Consider the following 13588-nt stretch of genomic DNA (forward strand, 5'->3'; position numbering starts at 1 on the left):
TCCAGTGCAGACAAAAAGGGTTAATTGGGAATACCTTTCAACTCGGATGTTAAGGTCTTCCCCATCTTGAGAAGTAGCAGAAGCTTCATCAATGCAGCAACTGATTTTACCAGATGGACCAGCATGATCAGAATGATCGTTACGTGCAGACATTTTAGGTGAGTCTGGGAAAGCAGCATAAATAAGTAAATACATAAATTTTTCAATTAGAAGAATATTGCACAAAAATAAGTGCACAAAGTTCACTAATTGAATGACTTTTTTTTCCTTTTTCTACAATTACTAATTACAATTACTTTTCCTGAAGTTAGTGCCTTTTTGCTGAAGTATGATTCCATGTGTATCAGTTGCTTCTGGGTGCCTTGCAAAAATTGACGTCGTTCACGTATGAGCTCAGATAGCAAGTGTTAGCAGACTATTCAATCACAGTCGGCATTACAGTTAAACCACATCTGCCCTCACCCAACATTGCACAAATGTAATTCGAGCAAAGGTCACTGGAAAGAGATCAATTGCAGAAACATTGATTGGTTAGAGTCATAGAGTTATACAGCACAGAAACAGGCCCTTCAGCCCATCATGTCTGTGCCGGCCATCAGGCTCCGAACTATTCTAATCCCATTTTCCAGCACTTGGCCCGTAGCCTTGTATGTTATGGCATTTCAAGTGCTCATCTAAATACTTCTTAAATGTTGAGGGTTCCTGCCTCCACCACCTCGAGGCAGTACGTTCCAGATTCCAACCAACCTCTGGGTGAAAAGTTTTTTCCCCAATCCCCTCTAAACCTCCTGCACCTTACCTTAAATCTATGCCCCCTGGTTATGGACCCCTCCGCTAAGGGAAAAAGTTTCTTCCTATTTAACCTATCAATGCCCCTCATAATTTTGTATACCTCAATCACATCTCCCCTCAGCCTTCACTGCTCTAAGGAAAACAACCCCAGCCTTTTCAGTCTCTCTTCATCGCTGAAATGCTCCAGCCCAAACAACATCCTGGTGAATCTCCTCTGCACCCTCTCCAGTGCAATCACATCCTTCCTATAGTGTGGTGCCCAGAACTGTACACAGTACTCCAGCTGTGGCCTAACTAGCGTTTTATACAGCTCCATCATAACCTCCCTGCTCTTACATACTATGCCTTGGCTAATAAAGGCAAGTATCCCATACGCCTTCCTAACCACCTCATCTACCTGTGCTGCTGCCTTCAGTGATCTATGGACAAGTACACCAAGGCCCCTCTGACACTATGTACTTCCTAGGGTCCTACCATTCATTGTATATTCCCTTGACTTGATAGCCGTCCCAAAATGCATCACCTCAGGATTAAATTCCATTTGCCACAGCTCCGCCCATCTATATCGTCCTGTAATCTAAGGCTTTCCTCCTCACTATTTACAACACCACCAATTTTCGTGTCATCTGCGAACTTACTGATCATACCTCCTATATTCACTTCTAAATCATTAATTTACACTACAAACAGCAAGGGCCCCAGCACCAATCCAGCGGTACACCACTGGTCACAGGCTTCCACTCGCAAAAACAACCCTCAACCATTACCCTCTGCCTCCTGCCACTAAGCCAATTTTGGATCCAATTTGCCAAACTGCCCTGGATCCCATGGGCTCTTACCTTCTTAACCAATCTCCCGTGCAGGACCTTATCAAAAGCCTTACTGAAGTCCATGTAGACTACATCAACTGCTTTACCCTCATCTACACATCTCGCCACCGCCTCGAAAAATTCAATCAAGTTAGTTAGACACGATCTTTCCCGATAAAGCCAAGCTGAATAACCCTGATTAATCCCTGCCTCTCCAAGTGGAGATTAATCCTGTCCCTCAGAATTTTTTCCCAATATTTTCCCAACCACTAATGTTAGACTCACCGGCTTGTAATTACCTGGTTGATCCCCGCTACACTTCTTAAATAATGGTACCACATTCCCTGTCCGCCAATCCTCTACTACCTCTCCTGTGGTCAGAGAGGATTTGAAAATTTGTCAAAGCCCCTGCAATCTCCTCCCTTGCCTCACATAATAGCCTGGGATACTGGGGATTCATCCACTATTAAGCCCGCTAAACCAGTTAATACTTCCTCCCTTTCAATGCTAATATGTTCAAGTATATTACAATCCCCCTCCCTGATCTCTATACCTACATTGTCTTCCTCCATAGTGAACACAGATAAAAAGTAATGATTTAAAACCTCACCTATGTCCTCTGGCTCCACACACAGATTGCCACTTTGGTTCTGAATGGGCCCTACTCTTTCCCTGGTTATCCTCTTGTCCTTAATATACTTAGAAAATGCCATCGGATTTTCCTTTATCTTGCCCGCCAGTGTTTTTCCATGTCCCCTCATCGCTCTCCTAATTACTTTTTTTTCAGTACCCCCTACACTTTCTATACTCCTCTAGTGCCTCCCTTCTCTAACCCAAAGATATACAGACACACTGCAATTCCTCTAGAGCTGCTCCAACCGAGATCAGCAAATTCAGAACAAAATAGTGATCGAACCGCAGACTTTCCCGGTTAGTTTTACAAAATGTGTTGTACGAAGATGTCCCTTTAGCCTATTAAATAGACCAGAATATCAACACTCAAGGGGGGTGATGGGACCTCGGTTTAACATCACATTTGAAAAACAGCATCCTCCAGCAGTGTAAGGCCTCCAAGTACTGTACTGGAGTGCGAGTCTGTATTTTGCGCTCAAGTTTCTGCAGAGGTGTTTGAATCCACAGACTTCTGACTCAGAGGCAGGAAGTCTACCACTGAGCCACAGCTGACAAAAGAGTAGAATCAAAATCAAGTCCTGAACATGTCAAGTGAAGCCTTCCAGACAAATTAAAAAAAAAACTCAAGTGCCAACTGCTTAAGTTCAATTTGAGTACACAAAAACAATTCTAACCATTTTCTGAAAATGATCAGGAAGTTTTTCTGGTAAACAGACAACCTACAGGTATCCTTCTGCAAAACAGACTGCTGTTTGAATCCTGATCTTCCTAATTTTCAAATCCGAACACTTGCACTTTTTTCCTAGTTTAATAGGCAAGAAATACACACTTTACCACTGACTGTTAAAAGCCTAGTCAACAATGTTATTTGTACAATTCCTTTACCTTTGGATCTTACTGGAAGCGCTGTTGTTCCCATTGACTCTGTTGTTTTATCAGAAACTTGCGGCTCATTGGGTTCTGCAGTTTCTGGAGACTCACTTGTTGATGCCTGGCTTTGACCCACATGGTTTTCCTGGTTGTCACCTGCTGCTGCTACATTCTTTTGTCTATGCATCTAACAAAAAAGCAAATACATATGGACTTAATTTGGAACAAATCCATCAGAAATTCTTATCAGATATAGAACTTCTAAAAAAATTTAAATGGTTTTAAAAAAATCAAAAATGGATTAGATTAGATAAATTCCAATCAATAGCTCCCAAAACTTAAATCAAAGCAGACCATTGGGTGAAATGAAGTACATATCCACAAATTAATAACTTAGAATATAGGTGTCACACACACCCGAGAGTCAGAAGGTTCAACTCCCATTCCCAAAACCTGCGCCATAATCTGGACAGATACTTCATGACTGTACTGAGAGAATACTGCACTGTTAGCAGTGTTGTCTTTTGGATGAGACATTAAACCGAGGCCCTGTCTACCCTCTCGGGTGGACATGAAAGTACTCATGGTACTATTCAAACAAAAGCAGGCACCGCCCGGCCAACAATTATTCCTCTACCTAGATCACAAAATCAGATCATCTGGCCATTTATCTTTTTGCTGTTTGTGCACAAATTGGCTGTTGCATTTCGCTACATTACAGTAGTATATTCTAGTAAAATTATATTAAAGAATCACAAATCCAAGCATGCTCCAGTGTCTGGGAGGAAATCTTTACATATGGTTAACTTTCCACATATAAGCACATTGATATAGTGCAATGAGGCCACAGTTCGCAATATCACAGAAAACACTGTTGGAAGGTCAGGGGTGGGGTGCGGGAGAGATAAGGGGGCAGAAGTCTACCCAAAGACAGCCATGAATGGAATCGCACCACTAGTTAACAAATCACTCTCATATTCAGGCAATCTTTGAACCAGACATATAACAAATAAGCATTCATTATGATTTTTGCAAATTGCTACATGATGAAATACAACTAGATATGCATGATGAATAGCATTACAAAAAGAATGAATACAAGATAAAGCAGTGTATGAACTTTTGTTAAATATGGCTTATACACTGACTATTAGGACTGAAGAGCTATATACCCATCTATGATTCAAAAGCAGCAGCAAATCAAGATAACTGTACAATCCATATTGGCCGTAATTCAGTTCTTTAAATGAAAGCAACAGGTAAGTTAACGACACTGGATTTTCAGCAAGGAAATTCTGGTTTCAAAATAGCCACACTTGGATGAAAGGGCTTCATTAGTTTTGTTAGTTTAGTGATTAAGGAATTATATTCAAAGCCCATTTTCTGACCGATTAACCAAGGAAAGAAATCCATAGCCTTTGCCAAAATATCCATATACTTAAGCCCAGTGTTCTAATTTAGAACAGCACGAATCTAGGAAAGCCAAGGGAATTCCAAAATGGAGCAAAAGAAACACTTAATAGCGGAAACTTTGTATTGTTATAAATTAGGTGATGGGCTGATAGTCTATTAGTTCTCCGGTATTATCTGGTGTTTTGTTATTTTAAGCTTAAAGATTCTAACATGAAAAACAAATGCAATATCAACTTCATTACTACATAAAAGCATAATTTTAAATTGCTTACTTCCTTAACTTTTTGAATTCGAGTTACTAGTTCCACTGCAGTCACACTTCCAGCAACAACTTCCAATGGGATTCCATTGTCTCCTATAAAAAAGCTTGATGGAATGCACACCACAGGATCTGGATGTTATTAATTTAGGGTACTATGCTGAGAAAATTTGCAAAGACAAGTTGGACAGTACTGTTATTGATCTTAGTCTTGTGAATTTCAGTCTACAATTCTGGATCTTGCTCAAGAAGTTTCAGTTCCTAAATTTGCAAAATTATAGTATTTGCACCAAATTATTTACATTAAGATTTAATACTGACTAGACAGCTGCTGTCTATTTATGGCCCCAATAAAGCAGGCATTTTGTCCACAATGTAAATCCAAATGTCCTTATAAAGGAAACAGGTGCATGAAAAAGCTGCTGTGTAACAGCTATCTGCAGGGCCAACCCAAAATGTCCCTCAATGGAATAATAGAACTAGTAGTTCTAGATTCTGTAAAAATCTGTTGTCTAATTCTTGAATAATTCAGAAGAATAAAATTATTTAAATAATTACTGCTTTGTCACCAAGATACAATGGCCCCTTTTGTAACATTAATGAAACAATATGGTCTAGTACCAGTCCATAATGAGGTGCATCTCAAAGAGGAGGAAAACAGAAAGAATCCAATTACATTTCTTGCAATGAATTTCTTAGTTTAAAAAAAACTCATTTGCTTCTTTTCCTTCGGTTTCATTCCTGACATCTTATCCTTCATTTTTTTTTTAATTTCTCTAACTTCTTGTATTTTTTAAGTCTCCTCTTCTTCCACCATCACGTCTTTGTCTTTTTCTCTTTCTCTTTCACTTATCCCAAAATCTCAACGGTCTCCTACTCAGCATTCTCCATTTCCCAGCTCTAATTCAGTGATGAACAAGTCTATCCATGGAATTCCTAGTAAACACTCACTAACTTAGTAAGCCATCTCCTCGTAAATCATAGTTTGGAATGCAATCTGCTGTTTTCTGCTGAGAATCGTTTAAAAAACATAAACTTGCAACTCATTCTCGCTGTAAAGCATTTAGGTTTAAAAAATACAACAGGTACTTTATTCACAAAATTCTACAGGTTAAACATCAAAAAACAGTAAGTTAATCACACTGTACAGCATTAACAAGTTTTTAATGTCCCCTTGGACAAGTTCCTCTTTACTAATAAAGCTATAGACACCAATACAATAAATGCTCATCAAATAAGTTCTACACTTTACAATTTAACTGTCAAATCAGGATGGGTTTACTAACTCTCAGTTTCTGAGAAATTATGTGATCTAGTCATACCCTTATTCCTTCTACGATGAATATTATTAATTTATTTATAGTGATTTCAATCCTTTTAAAAAGAAAACAATGCCCTATGTTTATCAACATAATAGGAAACAATCACTGAAAGTTTCCACAGACTCTCTCCCAATTGGCTGCGATAACTTAGGCAGAAACCCTGGACAGTGGTTTATGTCCACTATACAAAGGTCCAAGGAAATTCCCAGTGTTCATTGCTAAAACAAACCCAATTTTGCCCCATTTATGAGTAAGGGCATGCCACTATATAATTTGATACCAAAGCTGAGTGCATTATATTGAGGTACATGGGTGCAATGTGCAAGTTCTCCCAGTTTCCTTATTTTCACAAATTCTTAGCGGATACATGATGAGAAGTCACAAGATTTAATTTACATCCATTATGTAGGCTGAATTGATCAATGCAAGTAAACTGCAATTACAGCCATTAGTCAGACAGAAACTAAGTTCCACAGTTCCTCAATATTTACATCATACTTGGGCAATTAAAACAAAATGAATAAAAATAAGTTCAAGTGAAAACTGTATTGCTTTTCAGATTGCAAACCTCTTTCACTGATATTAAGGCACAGTAACCAAGCGGTTATGATACTGGATTAGCAACCCAAATGTCAGGAGTTAAAATCCCATCACAAGTTGTAGAATTGAATTCAATAAATCTGGTAATTTGTGGGGTGGCACCAGAAAAAATATTTCCCCAATTAAATACAAAAAGTTTTGGAGTTCAAATACAGCAGGGTTGTCCAAGACAAGGCTTTTGAGACAAATTCAATTTGTGACTCCTTTGTTCCAGCCTGCAAAACTCCTGCTGAGTTCTTCTTTCTGGCTCATGCATCAAACTGATTTTTCCCCAAAATTTCCTGGATTTAGAGGATTGGAAAAGGCTGCCTCTTGATTGATGGACTTTGACAAATAATGGCGCATCCTTTTTGCACCAGTCTTCCAAGCCTGGGAATGTCAAAGACTTCAAACTTTCAATGTTTCAAGCTTCAGGGAAGCAACAGAACGACGGTAAAGAAAATAGAGGGAGATCAAGGGAAAAGGAGTTGGGTAAATGGAGATCTCCCACTTTTGTGTGCGCGCGCGTGCATGCATGCGTGGAAGGGGCGCACTTTTTGAAGCTCACTTTTTGTATGTGCAAGGATCTTGCGTTCTGTGTGTCGAGGGGATCTCACTGTTTATAGATCTTATTGTTTTTGTATACAGGGCTCTCAATGTTTGCAAATACAGTACTTCTGCGTATGGTGGTTAGCATTTCTACTTAGTCATATGCAGCCCACTTACTGGTTTTGACATGTATTTCTGGCCTCCAACTCCAAAGGACTGCACATCCCTGAATTACAGTACCTCAAAAGAGTGCTTTTGTGCATGATACAGTTTTACTTTCAAGAATAGATCAATTAAACAATGTAAAAAGGATACAGATTTGAGAAAACTGCACACATGTTTCACTGTAGGAAAAAAGTAATAAACATCTTTATCAAATATTACAATGGTATATATTTAGATCTAATATTTATTTTAAAACATCACAATGACAGTCAATCAAAACAAAAGCAACAACCACAACCATTATGAAAATTATCTACATTTGGGATACTTGCCTTTTAGCATCCATTTTAATAGCAACAAAAGAGTTTACAGTTGCTTCTGCGACTTCTTCAGCCTCCCAACTTGTAGCCATCTGTCTTGACTGTTCATCATCACCTAAAAATAAAAAATCAACATTCAGAACATACCAGAGATACCATTTCTGAACAAGACATGCAGTTTATGTCCACGTTCAAAATCAGATCAACGTATATTCTTAATCACACTTAATATGCTCTTTTCCACCTACATATTTACAGCAGATCTAAAATGATGCATCAAATCAATATTCTATTTCAGTATATTCTGCAGATATGAAACATAAAAGTACCTAAATGTTATACTTAAAATGCCTACAATCTCCTGCAGGAAAACGAAGAGTGAATGCAAAATAGAATTGAGCTAATATTTCATTTGGTACTTGGGAACTTTTAAAAATACAGGGTTTCTTTAGCTTTGAAAGGCAGATAAAGCATATTAAAAAGGGAAATGATAACCACAATAAGGACTTTAAAACAAAACAAAATACTGTAGATGCTGGAAAGCTGATACAAAAACATTAATATGCTAGAAAAATACTTGAAAAGCAAACTTATGTTCTTTTGTTACAAATACTGCCCGAGTATTTCCAGAATTTTGTTCTTGTTTAATAAAATAAGCTGTATATCTTTGTTTATTACTATCTATTGACATAAAACAGATGCATAAACCCTGAAGCTAAATACAGTGAATGAGAACACTTAGAAAACAGATACCTTAAGTATCTTGATAAAAGATCATCAAACTGGTTCACCAATGTCCTCGAGGGAAGGAAATCTGTTGTCCTTACCTGGTCTGGCCTACATGCGACTCCAGACCCTCAGCAACGTGGTTGACTCTTCAAGGCCCTATGAAATGGCCTAGCAAGCCACTCAGTTGCATCTCACCGCTACAAAATAAAACAGAACGAAACTGGACAGACCACCCAGCATTGACCGAGATACTGGAAACGACAATGGCAAACCCAACCCAGTCGACCCTGCAAAGTTCTCCTTACTGACATCTGGGGGCTTGTGCCAAAGTTGGGAGAGCTGTCCCACAGACTAGTCAAGCAACAGTCCGACATAGTCATACTCACCGAATCATACCTTTTGTTTTGATTGACTGCCATTGTGAATTTTTTAAATAAATAGATCTAAATATATACCATTGTAATATTTTATAAAAGGTGTTTATTACTTTTTTCCTACAGTGAAACGTGTGCAGTTTTCTCAAATCTGCATCCTTTTTACATACCCCCAACAGAGGTGGCGGCACAGTGGTTTACAGTCGGGAGGGAGTCGCCCTAGGAGTCCTCAGCACCGACTCCGGACTCCATGATGTCTCACGGCATCAGGTCAAACATGGGAAAGGAACCTCCTGCTGATTCCAGCCTACCACCCTCCCTCAGCTGATGAATCAATACTCCTCTCTGTTGATCACAACTTGGAGGAAGCACTGAGGGTGGCAAGGGCGCAGAATGTACATCACCAAGAGTGGCTCGGTAGCATCACTACTGACCAAGCTGGCAGAGTCCTAAAGGACATAGCTGCTAGACTGGGTATGCGGCAGATGGTGAGGGAACCAACAAGAGGAAAAAACATACTTGATCTCATCCTCATCATTCTGCCTATCGCAGATGCATCTGTCCATGACAGTATTAGTAGGAGTGACCACTGCATAGTCCTTGTGCAGACAAAGCCCGTGTTCACATTGAGGACATCCTGTTGTGTGACACTACCACTGTGCTAAATGGGACAGATTTCGAACAGATTTAGAAATGCAAAACTGGGCATCCATGAGGCCCAGCTCCAGCAACCCGGGTTAAGTTCTGGGTACTGCCTGTGTGGACTTTGCAAGTTCTCCCTGTGACCGCGGGGGTTTCTGCCAGGTGCTCTGGTTTCCTCCCACAGCCAAAGACGAGCAGGTTGATAGGTAAATTAGCCATTGTAAATTGTTGTTGGAGCTGCACCCATCCAGGCAAGTGGAGAGTATTCCATCACACTCCTGACTTGTGCCTTGTAGATGGTGGACAGGTTTTGGGGAGTCAGAAGGTGAGTTGCTCGCCGCAGGATTCCTAGCCTCTGACCTGCTCTTGTAGCCACGGTATTTATATGGCTACTCCAGTTCAGTTTCTGGACAATGGTAGCTCCTAGGATGTTGATAGTAGGGGATTCAGCGATGGTAATGCCATTGAATGTCAAGGGGAGATGGTTAGATTCTCTCTTGTTGGAGATGGTCCTGGCCTGGCACTTGTGTGGCACAAATGTTACTTGCCATTTATCAGCCCATGCCTGGATATTGTCCAGGTCTTGCTGCATTTCTACACGGACTGCTTCAGTTTCTGAGGAGTCACGAATGGTGCTGAACATTGTGCAATTATCAGCGAACATCCCCATTTCTGACCTTATGATTTAAGGAAGGTCATTGATGAAGCAATAATAGTAGTATGAAGGGTATGTAGGTCGTTTGATCCTCGAGTAGGTTAAAGGTTCGACACAACATCGTGGGCCGAAGGGCCTGTAATGTGCTGTACTGTTCTATGTTCTAAGCAGCTGAAGATGGTTGGGCCGAGGATACTACCCTGCGTAGCTCCTGCAGTGATGTCCTGGAGCTCAGATGATTGACCTCCAACAACCACAGCCATCTTCCTTTGTGCTAGTTTGACTCCAACCAGCAGAGAGTTTTCCCTCGATTCCCACTGACTCCAGTTTTGCTAGGGCTCCTTGATGCCATACTCGGTCAAATGCTGCCTTGATGTCAAGTCACTCTCACCTCACTTCTCGAGTTCAGCTCTTCTGTCCATGTTTGAACCAAGGCTGTAATGAGGTCAGGAGCTGAGTGGCCCTGGCGGAACCCAAACTGAGCATCACTGAGCAGGTTATTGCTAAGCAAGTGCTGCTTGATGGCACTGTTGATGACACCTTCTATCACTTTACTGATGATTGAGAGAAGACTGATGCGGCGGTAATTGGCCGGGTTGGACTTGTCCTGCTTTTTGTGTACAGGACATACCTGGGCAATTTTCCATATTGCTGGGTAGATGCCAGTGTTGCAGCTATATTGGAACAGTTTGGCTAGGGGTGCAGCAAGATCTGGAGCACAGGTCTTCAGTACTACTGCCAGAATATTGTCAGGACCCATAGCCTTTACAGTATCCAGTGCCTTCAGTCGTTTCTTGATATCATGCGGAGTAAAGTGAACTGGCTGAAATCTGGCATCACTAATGCTGGGGACTTCAGGAGGAGGCCGAGATGTATCATCCACTCGGCACTTCTGGCTGAAGATAGTTGCAAATGCTTCTGCCTTATCTTTTGCACTGATGTGCTGGGCTCCCCCATCATTGAGGATGGGGATATTTGTGGAGCCACCTCCTCCAGTTAGTTATTTAATTGTCCACCACCATTCACGACTGGATGTGGCAGGACTGCAGAGCTTAGATCTGATCCGTTGGTTATGGGATCGCTTAGCTCTGTCGATTGCATGCTGCTTATGCAGTTTGGCATGCAAGTAGTCCTGGGTTGTTGCTTCACCAGGTTGACACCTCATTTTGAGGTATGCCTGGTGCTGCTCCTGGCATGCCCTCCTGCACTGTTCATTGAACCAGGGTTGGTCTCCTGTCTTGATGGTAATGGTAGAGTGGGGGATATCCCGGGCCATGAGGTTACAGATCGTGGTTGAGTACAATTCTGCTGCTGCTGATGGCCCACAGTGCCCCATTTAGCACAGTGATAGTGCCACACAAGACGATGGACGGTATCCTCAATGTGAAGGCGGGACTTTGTCTCCACAAGGACTGTGCGGTGGTCACTCCTACCAATACAGTCATGGACAGAAGCATCTGCGGCAGGCAGATTGGTGAGGACAAGGTCAAGTATGTTTTTCCCTCGTGTTGGTTCCCCCACCACCAGCCGCAGACCCAGTCTAGCATCTATGTCCTTTCGGACTCGGCCTGCTCGGTCAGTAGTGGTGCTACCGAGCCACTCTTGATGATGGACATTGAAGTCTCCCACCCAGAGTACCTTCTGCGCCCTTGCCACCCTCAGTGCTTCCTCCAAGTGGTGTTCAACATGGAGGAGTACTGCCTCATCAGCTGAGGGAGGGCAGTAGGTGGTAATCAGCAGGAAGTTACCTTGCCCATGTTTGACCTGATGCCATGAGACTTCATGGGGTCCGGAGTCGATGTTGAGGACTCCCAGGGCAACTCCCTCCCTACTGTAGACCACTGTCCCGCCACCTCTGGTGGGTCTGTCCTGCCGGTGGGACAGGACATACCCAGGGATAGTGATTGCAGTGTCTGGAACATTGTCTGTAAGGTATGATTCCGTGAGCATGACTATGTCAGGCTGCTGCTTGACTAGTCTGTGGGACAGTTCTTCCAACTTCGGTACAAGCCCCCAGATATTCGTAAGGAGGACTTCGCTGGGTCGACAGGGTTGGGTTTGCCATTGTGGTTTCCGGTGCCGAGGTAGATGCGGGGTGGTCCGTCCGGTTTCATTCCTTTTTATTGGCTTCGTAGTGGTTAGGTACAACTGAGTGGCTTGCTAGGCCATTTCAGAGGGCATGTAAGAGTTAACAACATTGCTGCGGGTCTGGAGTCACATGTAGGCCAGACCAGGTAAGGGCAGCAGATTTCCTTCCCTAAAGGACATTAGTAAACCAGATGGGTTTTTACAACAATCGACAATGGTTTCATGGCCATTAGACTAGCTTTTTAATTCCAGATTTATTAATCAAATTCCACCTTCCACTGTGGTGGGATTCGAACCAATGTCTCCAGATCTAAACCCTGGGTCTTTGGGTTACTAGTCCAGTGATAATACCACGACGCCACCGCCTCCCTAACCAAAATCTATAACCTCATGGCCTGCCATATTCCCCACTCTACCATTACCATCAAGCCAGGGGACCAACCCTGGTTCAATGAAGAGTGCAGGAGAACATGTCAGGAGCAGCACCAGGAATATCTCAAAATGAGGTGTCAACCTGGTGAAGCGACAATACAGGACTACTTGCGTGTCAAACTGCGTAAGCAACGGATCAGATCTAAGCTCTGCAGTCCTGCCACATCCAGTCGTGAATGGTGGTGGACAATTAAACTAACTGGAGGAGGTGGCTCCACAAATATCCCCATCTTCAATGATGGGGGAGCCCAGTGTATCAGTGCGAAAGATAAGGCTGAAACATTTGCAACAATCTTCAGCCTGAGGTGCTGAGTGGATGATCCATTTCGGCCTCCTCCTGACGTCTCTGGCATCTGTGATGCCAGACTTCGGCCAATTTGATTCACTCCACGTGATATCAAAAAACGGCAGAAGGCTCTGGATACTGCAAAGGCTATGGGCCCTGACAATATTCCGGCAACAGTACTGAAGAACTGTGCTCCAGAACTTGCCGCGCCCCTAGACAAGCTGTTCCAGTACAGCTACAATACTAGCATCTACGCAGCAATGTGGAAAATTGCTCCATCTGTCTACTCTCAATCATCAGTAAAGTGATGGAAGGCGTCATCGACAGTGCTACCAAGCTGCACTTGCTTAGTAATAACCTGCACACTGACGCTCAGTTTGGGTTCCGCCAGGGCCACTCAGCTCCTGACCTCATTACAGCCTTGGTTTAAACATGAACAAAAGAGCTGAACTCAAGAGGTGAGAGTGACTGCCTTTGACATCAAGGCAGCATTTGACCAAGTATGGCATCAAGGATCCCTAACGAAACTGAAGTCAATGGGAATCGGGGGAAAATTCACCACTGGTTGGAGTCATACCTAGCACAAAGGAACATGGCTGTGGTTGTTGGAGGTCAATCATCTGAGCTCCAGGACATCACTGCAGGAGTTCCTCAGGGTAGTGTCCTAGGCC

General features: G+C 42.4%; 1 protein-coding gene across 5 annotated transcripts in view; it reads right to left on the bottom strand.

Moving 5' to 3' along the window:
• Positions 1-13588, bottom strand: part of ubxn4 (UBX domain protein 4) — a 71581-nt gene that overhangs the window by 50090 nt on the left and 7903 nt on the right. For 2 of the 5 annotated variants that reach the window (XM_068035042.1, XM_068035041.1), the window contains exons 2-6: positions 7724-7826; positions 7542-7570; positions 4790-4908; positions 3120-3291; positions 35-164 (exon numbers count right to left, since the gene is read on the bottom strand). In XM_068035042.1, coding sequence (XP_067891143.1) covers positions 35-164; positions 3120-3291; positions 4790-4908; positions 7542-7570; positions 7724-7826 — 553 coding nt within the window. The other 3 variants (XM_068035043.1, XM_068035044.1, XM_068035045.1) reach the window with 3 other exon arrangements.

This window comes from Heterodontus francisci, chromosome 7 (assembly GCF_036365525.1).
Source record: "Heterodontus francisci isolate sHetFra1 chromosome 7, sHetFra1.hap1, whole genome shotgun sequence".
Lineage (NCBI taxonomy): Eukaryota > Metazoa > Chordata > Chondrichthyes > Heterodontiformes > Heterodontidae > Heterodontus > Heterodontus francisci.